At 47.1% G+C, this 15,137-nt stretch overlaps 1 protein-coding gene across 1 annotated transcript in view; it reads right to left on the reverse strand.

The window, feature by feature from the left end:
- CHRM4 (cholinergic receptor muscarinic 4) overlaps positions 1-14,840 on the reverse strand; it is a 39,543-nt gene extending 24,703 nt beyond the window's left edge. Inside the window, exon 1 of the mRNA XM_014570585.4 lies at positions 14,564-14,840. Within this exon, the coding sequence (XP_014426071.2) occupies positions 14,564-14,618 (55 nt within the window). The 5' untranslated portion in view covers positions 14,619-14,840. The remainder of the gene's footprint in view (positions 1-14,563) is intronic.
- Between the last annotated feature and the right edge of the window lie 297 nt (positions 14,841-15,137).

The raw sequence follows: 15,137 nt of genomic DNA on the forward strand, positions 1-15,137 counted from the left end.
CGAGGAGTGTGGAGTCAAAACCTCCCCACCTTTCCCAGTGGCCTGGCATGGCTGTTGGCTCCCCTGGTCATGCTCCTTGCATGAAGCTTCAGTTCCCAGGGGTTTTCAGGAGTTAGTACTTGAGATTATAGGTAGAAATGAACCTGGAGGAGAAACAGGAATGAGGAGAGTGGAGGATAAATGGGGGGTGGAGGTTCCAAATGTAAGGGCACCACAAACAGACTCATCCTCAGCATGCAGCTGTTAAGCAGAACAAATAACCTCACACTGGGTAGAGACTGAACTGTGGCTTTTCACTGAGCCAAGACTGGCAACACGTGCTAGCAATTGTCTCTGAAAACTCACAGTTAACAGGAGAGATTCCAGAGGACAGGAAGAGGGCAAATATAGTGCCAAGGGAACCAGGACAACCCAGGGAATTACCAACCAGTCAGTTTAGCCTCAGTAGGGGGAGGGAGAGGTATAAGATAATGAAGCAAATAATTAAGCAATTTGCAAACACCTAGAAGATAATGAGGTGATAAGTAACAGTCAGCATGGATTTGTCAAAAACAAATTGTGTCAAACCAACCTAATAACTTTCTTTGACAGGGTGATAAGCCTTTTAGGTGGGGGAGCAGTAGATGTTATATATATCTTGACTTTTGTAAGGCTTTCAATACAATCTCACATGACCTTCTCATCAACAAACTAGGGAAATACAATCTAGATGGAGCTATTATAAAGTGGGTACAGAGCTGGCTAGAAAACCGTTCTCAGAAAGTAGTTTATCAGTGACTCAGTGTCATGCTGGAAGGGCATATCAAGTTGATTCCAGCTTGGGTCTGGTTATGGGTCTGGTTCTGTTCAGCATCTCCATGCATGGTTCAAATAAAGAAACAGAGAGTACACTTATAAAGTTTGCAAACAGTACCAGACCAGAAGGAGTTGCAAGTGCTTTGGAGGATAGGGTTATAATTCAAAATGATCTTTACAAATTGGAGAAATGGTCTGAGGCAAATGGGAAGAAACTGAATAAGGACAAATATTGCACCCACTTAGGAAGGAACAATCAGTTGCACACATACAAACTGGGAAATGACTACCTAGAAAGGAGTGCTATGGAAAGGGATTTAGGGTCATAGTAAAGTTACTAGGCTGAATATGAGTCAATAGTGTAATGCTGTTGCAAAAAAACAAAAACAAAAAATCCTTTTGCAATGTGTTAGCGAGAATGTTGTAAGCAAGACACAAGAAGTTATTCTTCCGTTTTACAACTGTACTAATAAAGCTTCAACTGAAGTGTTGTATCCAGTTGGGGGAGCCATATTTCAGTTGGGTGCCCATTGACCATATATCCTGTTTTGGCTGGGACAGCCCCTTTTTCAGGCCCTGTCCTGGCCATCCTGACTTTTTGACAAAACTGGGCTTTTGTCCCATTTGCTCTTACCAACTCATCAGCCCTATGCACAGAGGGAAAGGGAGGCTTCGATGAGCCCTGAGTGAAGGGGGAAAAGAAGATGGGAGGGGGTCAAGAGCTGATAGTGGGGGAGGCTCTGGCTGATGGGTGCCTGTGGCGGGGGGACTTCAGGCTCACCCCAGGCAGGAGGCAGGGAGGGCTTGGACCAGCTCTGTGTGCTTGAGGGGGCGGGGGGAGGGAAATCATGGATGGCAGCAGGGCTCAGAGTATCAACACAACAGGTAGGCTATTTGGTCAGTTGAGTGTGGCTAGTTTGTTTCAGAACTGGTTGGACACCACAGCCTTAAAGAGACAGAGCATGGTCTATCACCGAGTTTCCCAGCAGCCCCCCTCTCCCCCACACACGTATTATTCTTGTCGTTATTTCTTGGTACTCCCTGCAAGCACATATCCTGTATTCTCTGTAATTTTATAGTTTCAAAGTGTTCATTGTGGTTTTTGACTAGTCTGTGCATTTCATAATTTTTATTTCTCTCTCATGCTTAAATTTAATTATTTGAGAAGCAAGTTCTAAAAATGCCTAAACTATCCAGCCTGGAGTAATTATCTCAATGGTAACATTTACAAATATATTAAAGCTAGGCATTTTGTTTCTACTGGTGGCACATATCTCTGCACATTGCCTCAATATTGGTGCATATAACAAATTCATTCCATACACGGATAAAAAAATTAGAAAGAACATAGAAAGGGAATAATGAAAAAATGGATTTGTTTAAGTCTGAGAGGGAGAAGACAGAGCGGACACAATAACAGTTTTCAAGTACAGAAAAGGGTGTTACAAGGAGGAGGAAGAAAAATAGTTCTCTTTAACCTCTGAGGGTAGGACAAGAAGCAATGAGCTTAAAAACTGAAGCAAGGGAGGTTTAGGTTGGACATTAGAAAGTACTTCTGTCAGGGTGATTAAGCACTGGAGCAAACTTCCTAGGGAGAATTTTTAGAAATGTTAGGTTAGACCAGGGCTGTCTCAAGAAGGGCATGGGGCGCAGGGCAACCCCCCACCTCCCCCTGTCCCAGGCTCAGCTGCCTTCTCCCAGCTGGGTCACTGTGTTTCACTGTGGTAGTGGGAAGCAGAGCACCTTGCGCCTCTCCAGTCTGCTCCTCTGAGCCCTGCATCCTCTGACTGGGGCCAGGACCAAGGCATTCTGCTTCCTGCCACTCTGGTGAAGCAGAGCAAGCCAGCTGGGAGATGGCTGTGGAGCGGGCTGTTGGATCATTCTGCTTCCCATGGCTCCCACCATTGTAGTGAGCCACTCTGCGCCCTGTGGCCAAAATCAATATGGGGAAACTCTCCTGTCCATAGGATGGTTGAGGTGGCCTCCACAGCAGCCCCCAAAGTGCAGGGCCTGGAGCAGCTGCCCCAAACCATCTTAGGGACAGACCTGCTCTGGGTTAGACAAACACCTGTCAGGATGGGTCTAGTTATTATTTAGTCATGTCTTGAGTGTCGGGAACTGGATTAGGTGACCTGTTGAGGTCCCTTCCAGTCCTAGACTTCTGTGATCCTAGGAAATTGGGATCCCATCTGACCCTTGGGAAAGCAAATTCCAGAGTACAGAGCCCATTCCAGAATCTCTCCCTAAGCGCTCTGCCACAGCACACAGACATTCCAGTCTAAGGATTGCGACTACGGGCACATCGGATCCCAGCTCCCATGTCAGTGTATACAGCAGGACGTATGTATTCAGGATGCAAGGACCCAAGTGCTGTAGTGCCTCAGTGGTCACTGCCAGCTCTTTGAATTTTGCATCGTTCAAATAAGAAGCCAGAGCTACCACAGAAGCACTTGAGCAACATGTTTCCTCATGCCTAGCATTGAGAGGCTTCATTCTGTGCTTCCAAGTGGTCCTCAAAGATAGTGTGACAATTTAGTGAATGCACACTCTTCAAGCCATAGTGATAGAGATGTAGCCGTGTTAGTCTGGTGTAGCTGAAACAAAATACAGGACTATGTAGCACTTTAAAGACTAACAAGATGGTTTATTAGATGATGAGCTTTCGTGGGCCAGACCCACTTCCTCAGATCAAATAATGGAAGAAAATAGTCACAACCATATATACCAAAGGATACAATTTAAAAAAAATGAACACACATGAAAAGGACAAATCACATTACAGAACAGAAGGGGGATGTGGGGGGGGGGAAGGAAGGTGAATGCCAGTGAGTTAATGATATTAGAGGTGGGGAAGGGGAAATGTCTGTGAGTTAATAGTATTAGAGGTGATAATTGGGGAAGCTATCTTTGTAATGTGTAAGATAGCTGGGGTCTTTGTTAAGTCCAGTGCAGAGAGTGTCGAATTTTAGCATGAATGCCAGTTCAGAGGATTCCCTTTCAAGTGCAGATTTGAATGTCTTCTGAAGTAGGATGCAGGTTAGCAGGTCATTGAGACTGTGTCCTTTCTGGTTGAAATGACAAGCAACTGTTTTTTCTTTGTGATCCTGTCTAATGTCTGTTTTGTGGGCATTGATTCTTTGGCGAAGGGTCTGAGACGTTTGTCCAATGTACATAGCAGACGGACACTTTCGGCACATGATAGCATAGATTATATTTCTGGAGGCGCAGGAATATGTATTCTTGATCTTGTAACTCACTTGGTTAGGCCCAATAATGGTGTCAGCAGAGTGAATATGTGGACAAAGCTGGCAGGGAAAGTACCAGGGTTGGTATTAGTGTGGTATGTCCTGTGGTTGTTGGTAAGAATCATCTTGAGGTTAGGTGGTTGTCTATAGGAGACTATGGGTCTGTCTCCCAGAGCTTCTTGGAGTTTAGTGTCCTGTTCCAGTATAGGCTGTAATCTATTGATAATGTGTTGGACAGGTATAAGTTGGGAGCTGTAGGTGATGACAAGTGGTGTTCTATTGTTGGTTTTCTTGGGTCTGTCTTGTAGTAGATGGTTTCTAGGTATTCGTTTGGCTCTTTCAATTTGCTTTTTTATTTCTCCAGGTGGGTAGTTGAGGTTTATAAATGCTTGGTAGAGATCCTGAAGTTTCTGGTCTCTGTCTGTGGGATTAGAGCAGATGCGGTTGTATCGAAGGGCTTGGCTATAGATGATGGATCGTATGGTGTGTGCTGGATGGGAGCTGGAAGCATGTAGGTAACTGTATGAGTCAGTGGGTTTTCTGCAGAGGGTGGTGTCTAATTTTCCATTGTTGATTTGTACTGTGGTGTCCAGGAAATGGATCTCTCGTGTGGAATGGTCCAGGCTGAGGTTAATGGTGGGGTGTAGGTTGTTGAAATCTCTGTGGAATGTCTCCAGTGTTTCTTGGCCATGCGTCCAGATCATAAAGATGTCCCCACCTCTAATATCATTAACTCACTGGCATTCACCTTCCTTTCCCCCCCCCCACATCCCCCTTCTGTTCTGTAATGTGATTTGTCCTTTTCATGTGTTTTTTTTAAATTGTATCCTTTGGTATATATGGTTGTGATTATTTTCTTCCATTATTTGATCTGAGGAAGTGGGTCTGGCCCACGAAAGCTCATCATCTAATAAACCATCTTGTTAGTCTTTAAAGTGCTACATAGTCCTGTACTTTCTTCAAGCCATGAGAGCCTCCAGTTTCTGTGTTGTGTTTGTTGGGACGAGGCAGGCAATTTCTTTACTTTAACAGTATACAAAGAGATAAAAGGACTCAACATCAGAAAATCCAGTTAACTCTCCAGGTGCTGAGTTTTTCTGGATAATAACTTTAAAAATGGGCTCTGCAAACGTATGCCCATTAGTTACATCAGTTCCTTGAAAACCAACTCCCTCCTTTTCTAGAGTGTTATGACAAAGAAATTGAACTCTCAAGCTATTCAGCTAGCAAGACCATAGAGTGGGACATAGCCGCCTCAAAAGAATCCCCAAAAGTTTTACAGATTTGAAAAAAAGTCACCAAAAATATTTTCCTGTCAATATGTCTCCCCTTCATTCCCTAATGGCTCTTGCTGGCTACAGCAATGAGTTCTCCAGTATTGGTCAATGTAGACATGCTGACAGACACTCCAGATTTCTCAGTGGCAATAGCTTGGGAACTGCTGCTAAGCAGCATGAATATTAGCACTCCTGCAGAGGTGCATCCTAGTAGCAATTAGCATGGAAGTGTAAAAATAATGAGATGCCAAATTGCCAGTATGAGTAGAAGCACAAAAAAACCCCAGCTGTGAATATTCCCGGCTCCATAGCCCAGTAGAATAAAGTAGCCCCCCACCCCAAGAGATCCTTCTTTCCCCTGGCTTATTTGTCCCCGCTTTTCAGCTGTTTGGCAGGTTCTAGGGATGGCTGAGTGAGATACTTCAGGTCTCTGGTCTTGAGCCTTTCCAGGATTTCGCAGCTTCTCTCATCTGGAGATCCAACCCATTCCTTTTATGAGTTAACTAGATTTACCTTGTGTTGCTTGGGACACTATCATGAAATGTATGTGCTGATAGATACATAGATTTTAAACTCTGTTTATTTGTCTGTCTATTATTAAGGAAGATTCCGCAAATAGGTATTCTGTCAGGCAAAGGATGTTTCTGTCTCTCTGTCAAGATGCAGATTAAGCATTTTAACACAATGGATATCCATTTGCATGTAAAATCAACAGGGAGATGTGAAATCAATAGGGAAGCAGCACACAGAAAAATAAACCCTAGGTGCTTATCCTGACTAAGTAGAGACAATGAACTTTTCGGGATATAAGTAAAAGGCAAAGCAGATAACCCTTTATCCTCCACCAGAAAGTAAATTAACAGTTCATTTACATTCATAAACATGAGATCTCAGCCAACCTTGGCTGAAACTCTGCAGAGGAGATTAGTCTGTGAAGTTTAGCCTTTAGAAAGCATATTATAACTTTGTTTTGAATGTACCATTTTATTTCCATTATTCTTACTATCTCTTGAAGCCTTGATAATAAGATTATCCTAGTTTCCACTATCAATATATCTAAGTGGTGTGATATTAAGCAAGGAGTATGTTCTTGCTTAAAGTTCAATCATAAAAGCTGGTGTGTATATTATTCAGTTGGGGACAGCACACTGGGTATTTCTAGGAGTGTTCAGTGGATAAGGAGCAGGACACTACAAGGGAATGGATCAAAGGGACTCAGGACTGGAGCATACCTGCTGTTAACCTAAGAACAAAGGACTAGCATTTCCCAGAGAGTGCTTGGTGAGTAACAGGCTGGTGGTGCCAGGGGACTGACACCAGGTAAGCATAAACAAATGTCCCTCATGCTGGGGGCAGGGGCTAAAAGTCTGACTCGTGGTTCTTTTTATCCCAAGAATCAACGCATGCCATACATAGGATGAAATTCACCCCCGTGCAGAGTGCTAGCAAAAAGTTCATGTACCACTTTAGTCTCTCATACTCTTAACTGAAAATCATAAGTAATGCACACGTCCTTTTGCCTGGGGCAGATTTCACCCAGACAGATGCTAGGGGAGTCTCTGATTCGTGTGTCCACACAACATAAAGAGTCAAGCTCAGCAGAGCAGGAATGGTGTAAGAGAGGATGGAATATAGGTAAAGAGTGACTATAATGCTAACATGACTATTATTTGCTGGACCTCCATTACTGGGTTGCCATAGCAATAAGATGTTGTATCCATAGCAGCACCATTCAGGGGACTTTGATAGTACAGTCAACTTCATCTTCATGGCAAAGTAAAGTGAGATTAAGCCTATGATGAGCCATCAGTCAAGTTCAAGCCTCTGAGTTTTGTTAGAGTTCAAGGGGTGTAATATGCTACTATTACAGGTGTAAATGGCGGCACAAAGTCAATAGCAGTGAGAAGTCAAGGCCACCGAATGCAAGTTTCTCCACCACAGGCTCGTCACAGAGAATAATTCTCCAAAAGCCATTATTTTGAATGAACTAGGATTTTATATTAATGTATTTCACAAATTAACATTGCCATCCATGCTCAATGATACTGAAGTGAGAAACTGAAGTGCACAGATGGTGTCTGGTGGAATGAGAGGGCTTATGCACATGGTGTTTGGGTGTATTTATGTGGGCAAATGAAGACTGTTGCCTAGTTGTGTGTTTGTCATTCCTGTGGGGCTGAGCTCCCACAGGAGGCAGGAGCAGGCCAGGGTAACTGAGGCGAGATGTGCTGCAGACTCCTCAGGAGAGGAAGAACTGCTTTATACGCCCATGTTAATGTCTGATTATCCTGCCACTCTGCCACGCCTGCTACCCTTTGTTACCAAGCTTCTTGTCCAGAAGCATGGGAGATGGCCCAGCAGTAATATACCCAAGGAATGTCTGCTTGTAAATTCAGTACCTAAGTTACTCTGAATAGGAGGAGGATAGCAAATGCAAATGAGAGGCAGTATACAGCAAATTAATCCAGTAACTAAAGGTTTAAATGGAGTTCGTAAGAATGAATGTGCTCCCATAGGCCAGATATGTCTGGAATTGGACAAAAGGGATACTTTGTTGCAACTAATTAATATATTAATTATAATACGATAGTCATCCAGCCTGCACCTGACAGAAGTACTGGGCAGAATAGCTTGGGGGTTCATGATGTTTCTCAACTGGTGCTCTGAACTGCTTGGAAGTTAAACAGTTTTAGAGGCACACCGTTGAGGTGATTTATGATTCTTCAACTCAGAATAGGGACTGAGGCCCAAGCCTTCAAAGGAATTAGGCCCCTAACTTCCACTGAAACCAATGGGGGTTAAGTAGGGTGACCAGATAGCAAGTATGAAAAAATGGGAGGGGAGCTGATGAGTAATAGGCATCTATCTATAGGAGTCAAAGCCAAAAATATTGGGACTATCCCAATAAAATTGGGACACATTCAGTCGGTAGATGCCTAAACCACTTTGAGGATCTGGGCCTGAGATAGGATCTGAAGACTGATTAATTAATTTTTAATTAATGTTTGTACAGCACTTTAAATGCACAAAGCTCTATACAACCAGCAAGTTTTGCTTACAGTTCAAATGCAGACAGGTCTGGAGGAAAGAAATGCTTGATCTTGCCGCTAGAAAACTGGAGAAATAAAGGGATTTGTATGTTTTGATTCTAGCTTGCATGGTGTGAGTAAGTAAGCACAAAGAGCCATCTTCAAGCCATAACTAGAGCACTCCCTGACTGGGAAGTCCCCCTATTTTACCCTGCTCCTCTCTGGCAACTACTGTGGATGGGAACTCTATAACCACTCCACAGCAACCATGATAGGAACTTTCATTATCATCCATATTTCCATTCTCAAACCTTTCCGAAAAATGCTCCTTTGGACTAAACATTCTAGACTTGTTTCAGACTCCACCACAACAGTTCCCCTCCCCCCACCTCCAGCTGATTTTGAGCTACTGGAAAGTGAAGAATGCACTTTTTCAGTATTTCATTATACTCACCAGAAACTCAAACACAGAGGAATTTTTATTCAGCCAAATATTGCATGTAAATGGTCCCTATAAAAAATAGTGGGGGGAAGGTGATAAACCCTCATAAAATCATAAGAGGTTTTAAAAAAGGATTTCTGAGCATGCTCAGGAGGTACCTGTTGAGGTTATAGCAGAACCTGCCAGTACCCCCACCCACTTTGTGACATCCCAATGCTAGGGTTCTCACCTGTTCTGCCCAATAATTTGCTATTCCTAGGTTGTTCTAGGGAAAATCTAGGGGAGCAAATTAGTACATGTCACACTGCCGCAGCACAATTCTGCAAAAAGTGCACACTAAGGTCCCAATTTTCTGATCCTGGGCAAAAGTACCAGTTGGCCATGTGAGAGAAAAATGCCATTGTGTACCCGCATGTGGGTAGCTAAACTTAATGTACCCACATGCAGGCTCAAAATGGCATTTTGTGTGTGGGCATCTGGCAGCATGCATGCAATTATGGCACATTCACATCATTTCTGTCTACTCCTGCTGCAGATGCTCTCATCTACTTTCTCTTTAGAGGTGCCGCTTTTCTGTTAATCTAGCCTGGCCGGAAAAGTAGAAGGAACTTCCCAGTCACATTCCCTTCAATGGCCCTGGATCATTATGCCCAAGACCGCCAGACAGCGAAAGAAGAATTCCAAAGCATAGTGAGCCCAATTGCAGTGTCAACATACAGAGGCTCTTTCTATCTTGGAAGGGGTTAGGGTGTTTTCATTTCCTTGTTTTTAATAAGACAGCAAAGCAAAATCTCTGTCTCAGGTACCTATTTGGCTCCCAATACTGTGTATTATTTGAATCCAGTAAGGTCAGGTTTAAACACATACACTGCCCCTTCTGCAATGCCCATAAGAAATGAACGATACCAGTACTAAACCATTTCTATTAGGTTCTCTTGGATTAAAACCACCATGCTAATCCATGGAGATGGTCATGTGCCTAATGTGAGAGAACTATCCCACTGTGATAACCTTTACCCTTTCCCATCCATCCTCCATCCTAATGTTTCCCCCACAACCCATGCATCTAAAATGTACATTGCATTCCCTTTCAGGCCTGGACAGGAATTTTGGATTAATTCTGTAAAGGTCATGCCTTTGTGTACCATGAAATAATAATGGGATGCAAAAATTAAGTGTTTCATAGCAAGATTAACTCACCCACACTGTACACAATACTTCTGATTAATAGTTATGTCATTAAATGTCACCTGAATGTGTACAGTGTGAGTAAAGTAACATTACTATGGTTTTGATTTAGCAAAGCTCTTCAAGTCAGTATTTAGGTGCTCTCCTGACCTGAGGCTTATGATGAGAGCTTTTATTTCTTTGCTGTCTGATTTTCTGCATCTAAATGTGTAGCCTTAACATTACTTTTAAACGTAAATACATTTGGCCAGAGAAAATTGCTTTGTGAATGGGCTTTCCAGGTATGTAAAATAAATCTCTTGCAGTTTCTACTCCCTGGGACACATTATTTAATTTGATGCTAATGGGGGTAGAGGGAATGGTGCTGATGTTGTTCCAAGCACCATTTCAGATAGTGTATGGCAGACCGTTTGGAATAACAGCTGCACTCTTCCTAGGATGGAGAATATGCTGCTAGCATATGAACTGCATTCTATTTGAATTTCTAAATAAAAGGCCAAAAACACCATCCCTCACACATAAATATATCTGTCTCACTCTCATACAACAAGACAGGCATGTCTCCACCATGATGGAACAGCTATTGTCTGGTTCTGCCTGACACTGAGACATGAATTACCAGGCTTATTGGTTGGTGTAGTGGCAGTCAGCCTAAGAAACAGAGGCAATGGTCAATGCTGGATTCAGGAGTCAATAGTAGGCTCAGGACAAGGCAAGCATGGGGCTGGCAAGTAGGCTAGAATATGCTACATTAGCCTGTGGCATCTGTCACCCCTTTCAAATACTGGAGAGGCCCACGCGATGAAGTGACATTAGTCATATTGTGTGACCGTTTCTCCTGAGAGTCTTAAATACCTGCTCTGAGCGTCACCAGACCAACTCTTGTGGATTGGCTAGAGCTTAGCACAAAAACAATTCATCACTACATGTGGCTTAATCAAGCTCCAGTTTAGGGATGACTCATCACCTCACAGGTTCTCTGGGAATGGGCACAACTCCACCATGTGGGGACTGGAATTGGCTGGTTCTGTGGAATGGGTTGCATCTCCGCCATGCAGGAACTGGTATTGGCTAGTACTCTGGGAATGAATGCCAGTAGTTGTTTACAGAGGTGAAAAGTAAGCAGGTGTCAGCTCTGGCAAGAGCTAGCTACCCTTCCACAAAAACCAGCAGAGAGCTATTTAAAAAGCTATCAGGGACCTGGACTGCAATGGGACAGTACCTGTAAAAAATTTTAAGTTACTTTAATTGCTGGTTGTTGAGCTAACATGAACTACATCAATGAAAGCAACAATGTCATTTCCAGCTTTTTGGTAAAGCCACAGACTGTATCGGCTAGTGCACTCAGACACAGGTTTCCAGTGTGGATCACCTGTCAGATTAGGAGGGACAATGCATAACTGAAAAAGATCCCAAACTGGATTGTGGAGAGAGCTGACTGGTGCTGGCTGCTTCTTTCCAGCTACAATAATTGCCCAAAACAACAACGACAATGAACAGTACGGATGCCAAATGTTGCAATGTTAACATAAGTCTTCCAATATTGGTGTTTAAATTAAATTCCCAGCTTCAGGAAACTATGTAACTGGCTTAAGTGTCTGGCCCATGTCAGCAGAGTCAGGCTAACCCGGCTGAGTGCCGGGCTACATAATTACAGTATTGATGTTTGGGATCAGGCTAAAACCCAAGTGCTGGGACCCCCCTGAGTGGGGAGGGTCCCATAACTCAGGCTACAGCCAGAGCCCAAATGTCTTCCTTGTAATATATAGCTCCATAGCCCAAGACAGGCAGTGCAGACACACCTTAGATAGTATATGACCTCTATTACCATAGTATCCAAGCACTTTACAAGTTATAATGGATTTATCCTCATAATGCCACTAAGAAGCACTATTATCACCCTATTATCTCCCTTTGGCAGACAGGGAACCGTGGGATTCAGATCTTCTAAGGTGTTTGAAATCCATGGACGGTAGGAGCTTAGTGACAGGAGTCTAAAACACATTTGTGGTGCTGGGCCTAAGTGACTTAACTTTCCTAATTTGCCATCTAAGGTCCTGATTTTAAACCAATCTCATGATTTGGAGTGGGAGGCTGACCCTTTTTTTTTTTTCATTTTAAGTTGGCGATTCTGAATTCAGCACTTTCCTAACTTGTCCCCAGATAAGTTGTCGGGTCCCCAGTGGGAAGGTAGATGCTCTGAACCACACTGAACAGGAGAAGGGAGGTGGGCTCAGCACAGCTGTGTATGGAAGAGGAGGTGGGGCTCCCACAATGGTGAATGGGAGGGGAGACATCCATGAAACAATCACTCCTTTAAGCATTGCAAGGGAAGGAGATTAGCTGGGTGATCAGGTTACCATATCCATCCCTGTGTGCTAAATCACTGCTTTTACCCCTCCAGAGTGCCAAGAGTGAACATGGACTGAAAGGAAACACCTCCCTTCCCTTCTCCTGAGCAGAAGGTCCCATTTGCGAGATATATCCTCCCTCTGCTAGGAAATTGGAGGGAGCAGCTTTCGTTTTAAAAGGAATCTCTTTTTAGACAGTTTCCTGCTGGGGGAAAAGAGTCTTTTTTAGAAATGGAAGCATCAGCTCAAACAGTATCCCCAGAAAGCTGAGTGCTGCTCTGATGTCACAACGCCTACTGATGTCATCCACTTCGCTAGATGCAGGTGGGATGCGGCTGGCAGGCACATGACCAGGAGCGAACGCATTGTTTCAAGTGCCTGCCTGCGGGAATTCCAGCCCATCCACACACCCTGCTCCAGTCTGGCCCCGCCCCCCCGATTTCCTGCACCCAAGGAAGGCAGCAGTTTCCTAGCCTGCTCCCAGGCTAGGTAAAACTGAAGCCATGAGGCAAAATTAAACCAAAGATACGTGAAGTGAATGGGGAGTCAAACCACGAGAGCGGAGAAAGAGTGGAGTCATCTCTCGAGGAGAGTAACGTCAACCTCTTTGTCCTGGAGACACTGACAGCCAAAGCCCGGGAGAATAGACTTTAAGGAGCAATCGGGGCCCTGGAAGGGCGTGGGGAGGACTACCTGACTTCTAATTTCCGGCTGTCACTTCTACAGGACTTCAGCGGTAAATTCACACTGCCCTGCCTTTTGATATCGTACCAGAGACACAGAGGAAGCACGATCCACGCCAGCTCGTTGCTCCCCTTCCCTCCTCCTCATCTCTGTTTTGTCCCCCTCAGAGTGGCAGCTCTGCGGGAGAGTCACCCTGTCTGCACAGCGTGTACAACGCCCAGCACATTGGCACCAAGGGAGTCCCTAGGGAACGGGAACGATCCCAGGTCGTTAATTCCCGATATTGCTCGATAATTACCCGGCCGTGTCTCCTCCCGACCCTGCTTTATGCCCTAGAGATGTGCCCCGTAAGAGTAACAGAGTTAACAGCGCCGGCTCCGCTGCCCAGACTGCGCCTTAGCGGTGCCCAGGTCTGGCGCAAGCAGCTTTGCACCAAGCCCCGAGTGGAGCAGGCCCTAGTGCTGTAGAGGAAATGTCCCCGTCTCCCCAGAGCTCCGCAGGGACTCGGGGAGCCGAGACTTGGGGGCCAGGTGAGTGCCACGTGCTTTGCTGGGGGTGCTCCTCTAAGGGGGAGGGAGTTTCCAGTGGCTATTTCTCCAGAGGCTGCAGGAGATGGGGAAGGCGAGGGAACCAGTCCCAGCACGTGGGGCCGGAGCGCGGGCATCCCTAGGCGAGAACTGCCTCCTGCGGGTACCAGTTTACTGTGGCTAGAGACCGGATCCGAATCAGAGCTACCGATCATCGTTCTTTCCGGAGAGCCGCTTCCCAGGGCGAGCCGAATCTCCCTGCTCTGGTGCCATCTGGGCGCTGCCCCGAGCGGATGGCCAGCCGGCTGGTGGGATCTGGGTTACCTTCCCTCTCCCTCCCCTTAGCTGCAGCGGTTAGTTGCCCGCTAGACCCCCCTCCCTCTGCTTTCCCCTCGCCTCCCAGATGTTGCGCGATGTGACAGCCCACGCAAAGCTGGAGCGAAACGCAGAAAAAGCCATTTTTAGGCAAATGGAGTCCGGGAAAGTTGATGGGGAGACAACGCGTCCTCAGCCAGCCTCTGGAAAGCCCGACCGCCCCTTCCCCGACGCCTCAGCCCCCTGCTCGGGGGGAGCCTAGAAAAACAGGTGAATGCCAGACCCCGGGGCTGCCAACCGCCCTGGGAACCCCCGCTGTGTGGCGGGCGGGGGGCAGCCCCATCCTCTGAGCATCCGCACCCTGCATGATCACCTCCCCACCGCTCCCACTCCGTCCGGCCTAACTACACCCCGAAGGAGCGCGCCCGTCCGTGCCAAGGAGCAGAGGGCGCGGGGGGCAGGAGGCAGAGAAAAGGGGCAGAGAGTCGCTCCCCATTTGCCAATGTGCGCTACCCCCCACACTCCTGCAAACTCCTTGGCCGAGGGCGCAGGCTCCGGCCGGAGGGGTCACTAGGAAGCGCAAGGCAGGCGGAGAGATGACCACAGGCACCCGGCTCGCGGCGGGGTAGTGACCCGGGCTGCCCCTTGCCCGGCCCCGGATCGCTCTGTGCAGCCTGCCCCGCACAGCCCGGGGAGAGCGGCTCACTCACCCGGCGCCCACCAGGGCCGTAGCGCTCCGGCGCCGCTGCTGTTCTCAAAGCCCATGGTGCGCCCCCCTGCACGTCGGGCCGCGCTGGCGGCTGGAGGGCTGGTGCCTGCCAGAGGGGCGCGAACTATCCCCGGGCGCCGGAGTCCGCTTCATGGGAGGCTCCCTCGGGCATTTCCCGCTCCGCGGCCGCTGGGCGCTGGGCAGCGGGAGCTGCGCCTGGAAGGCGACTGGAGCGGCGCGTGGCCAGCGCTCCTGCCGGGGCCGCCCCGCCCTGCCCCGCCGCGCCGCCCTCTCGCGCTAACTAGCGCGCGCACTTTTTCCCCCCGGTGCCGAGGGAAGGCAGCCAGGCAGCCCTGGAACCGTGATGTCATGGCGCCTCAGCCAATCAGCGCGGGGCTGCGAGCGCGACTTGCCCCGCTCACCCCGCCTGCGGAGGGCGGCTCGCTGCTGGCTCAGCGCTGGGGGGCGGCAAGGCAGGGCCCGGGCGGCGGGGAGCTCCCAGGGTCGGGCCCCCGCTACCTGCCTCGTCTGAGGCACCGTCGCGGAAGCCAGGCGGCCCCACGTGCTCCCTGCAG

This window comes from Pelodiscus sinensis, chromosome 5 (genome assembly GCF_052426305.1).
Source record: "Pelodiscus sinensis isolate ZL-2025 chromosome 5, ASM5242630v1, whole genome shotgun sequence".
Classification (NCBI taxonomy): Eukaryota; Metazoa; Chordata; order Testudines; family Trionychidae; genus Pelodiscus; species Pelodiscus sinensis.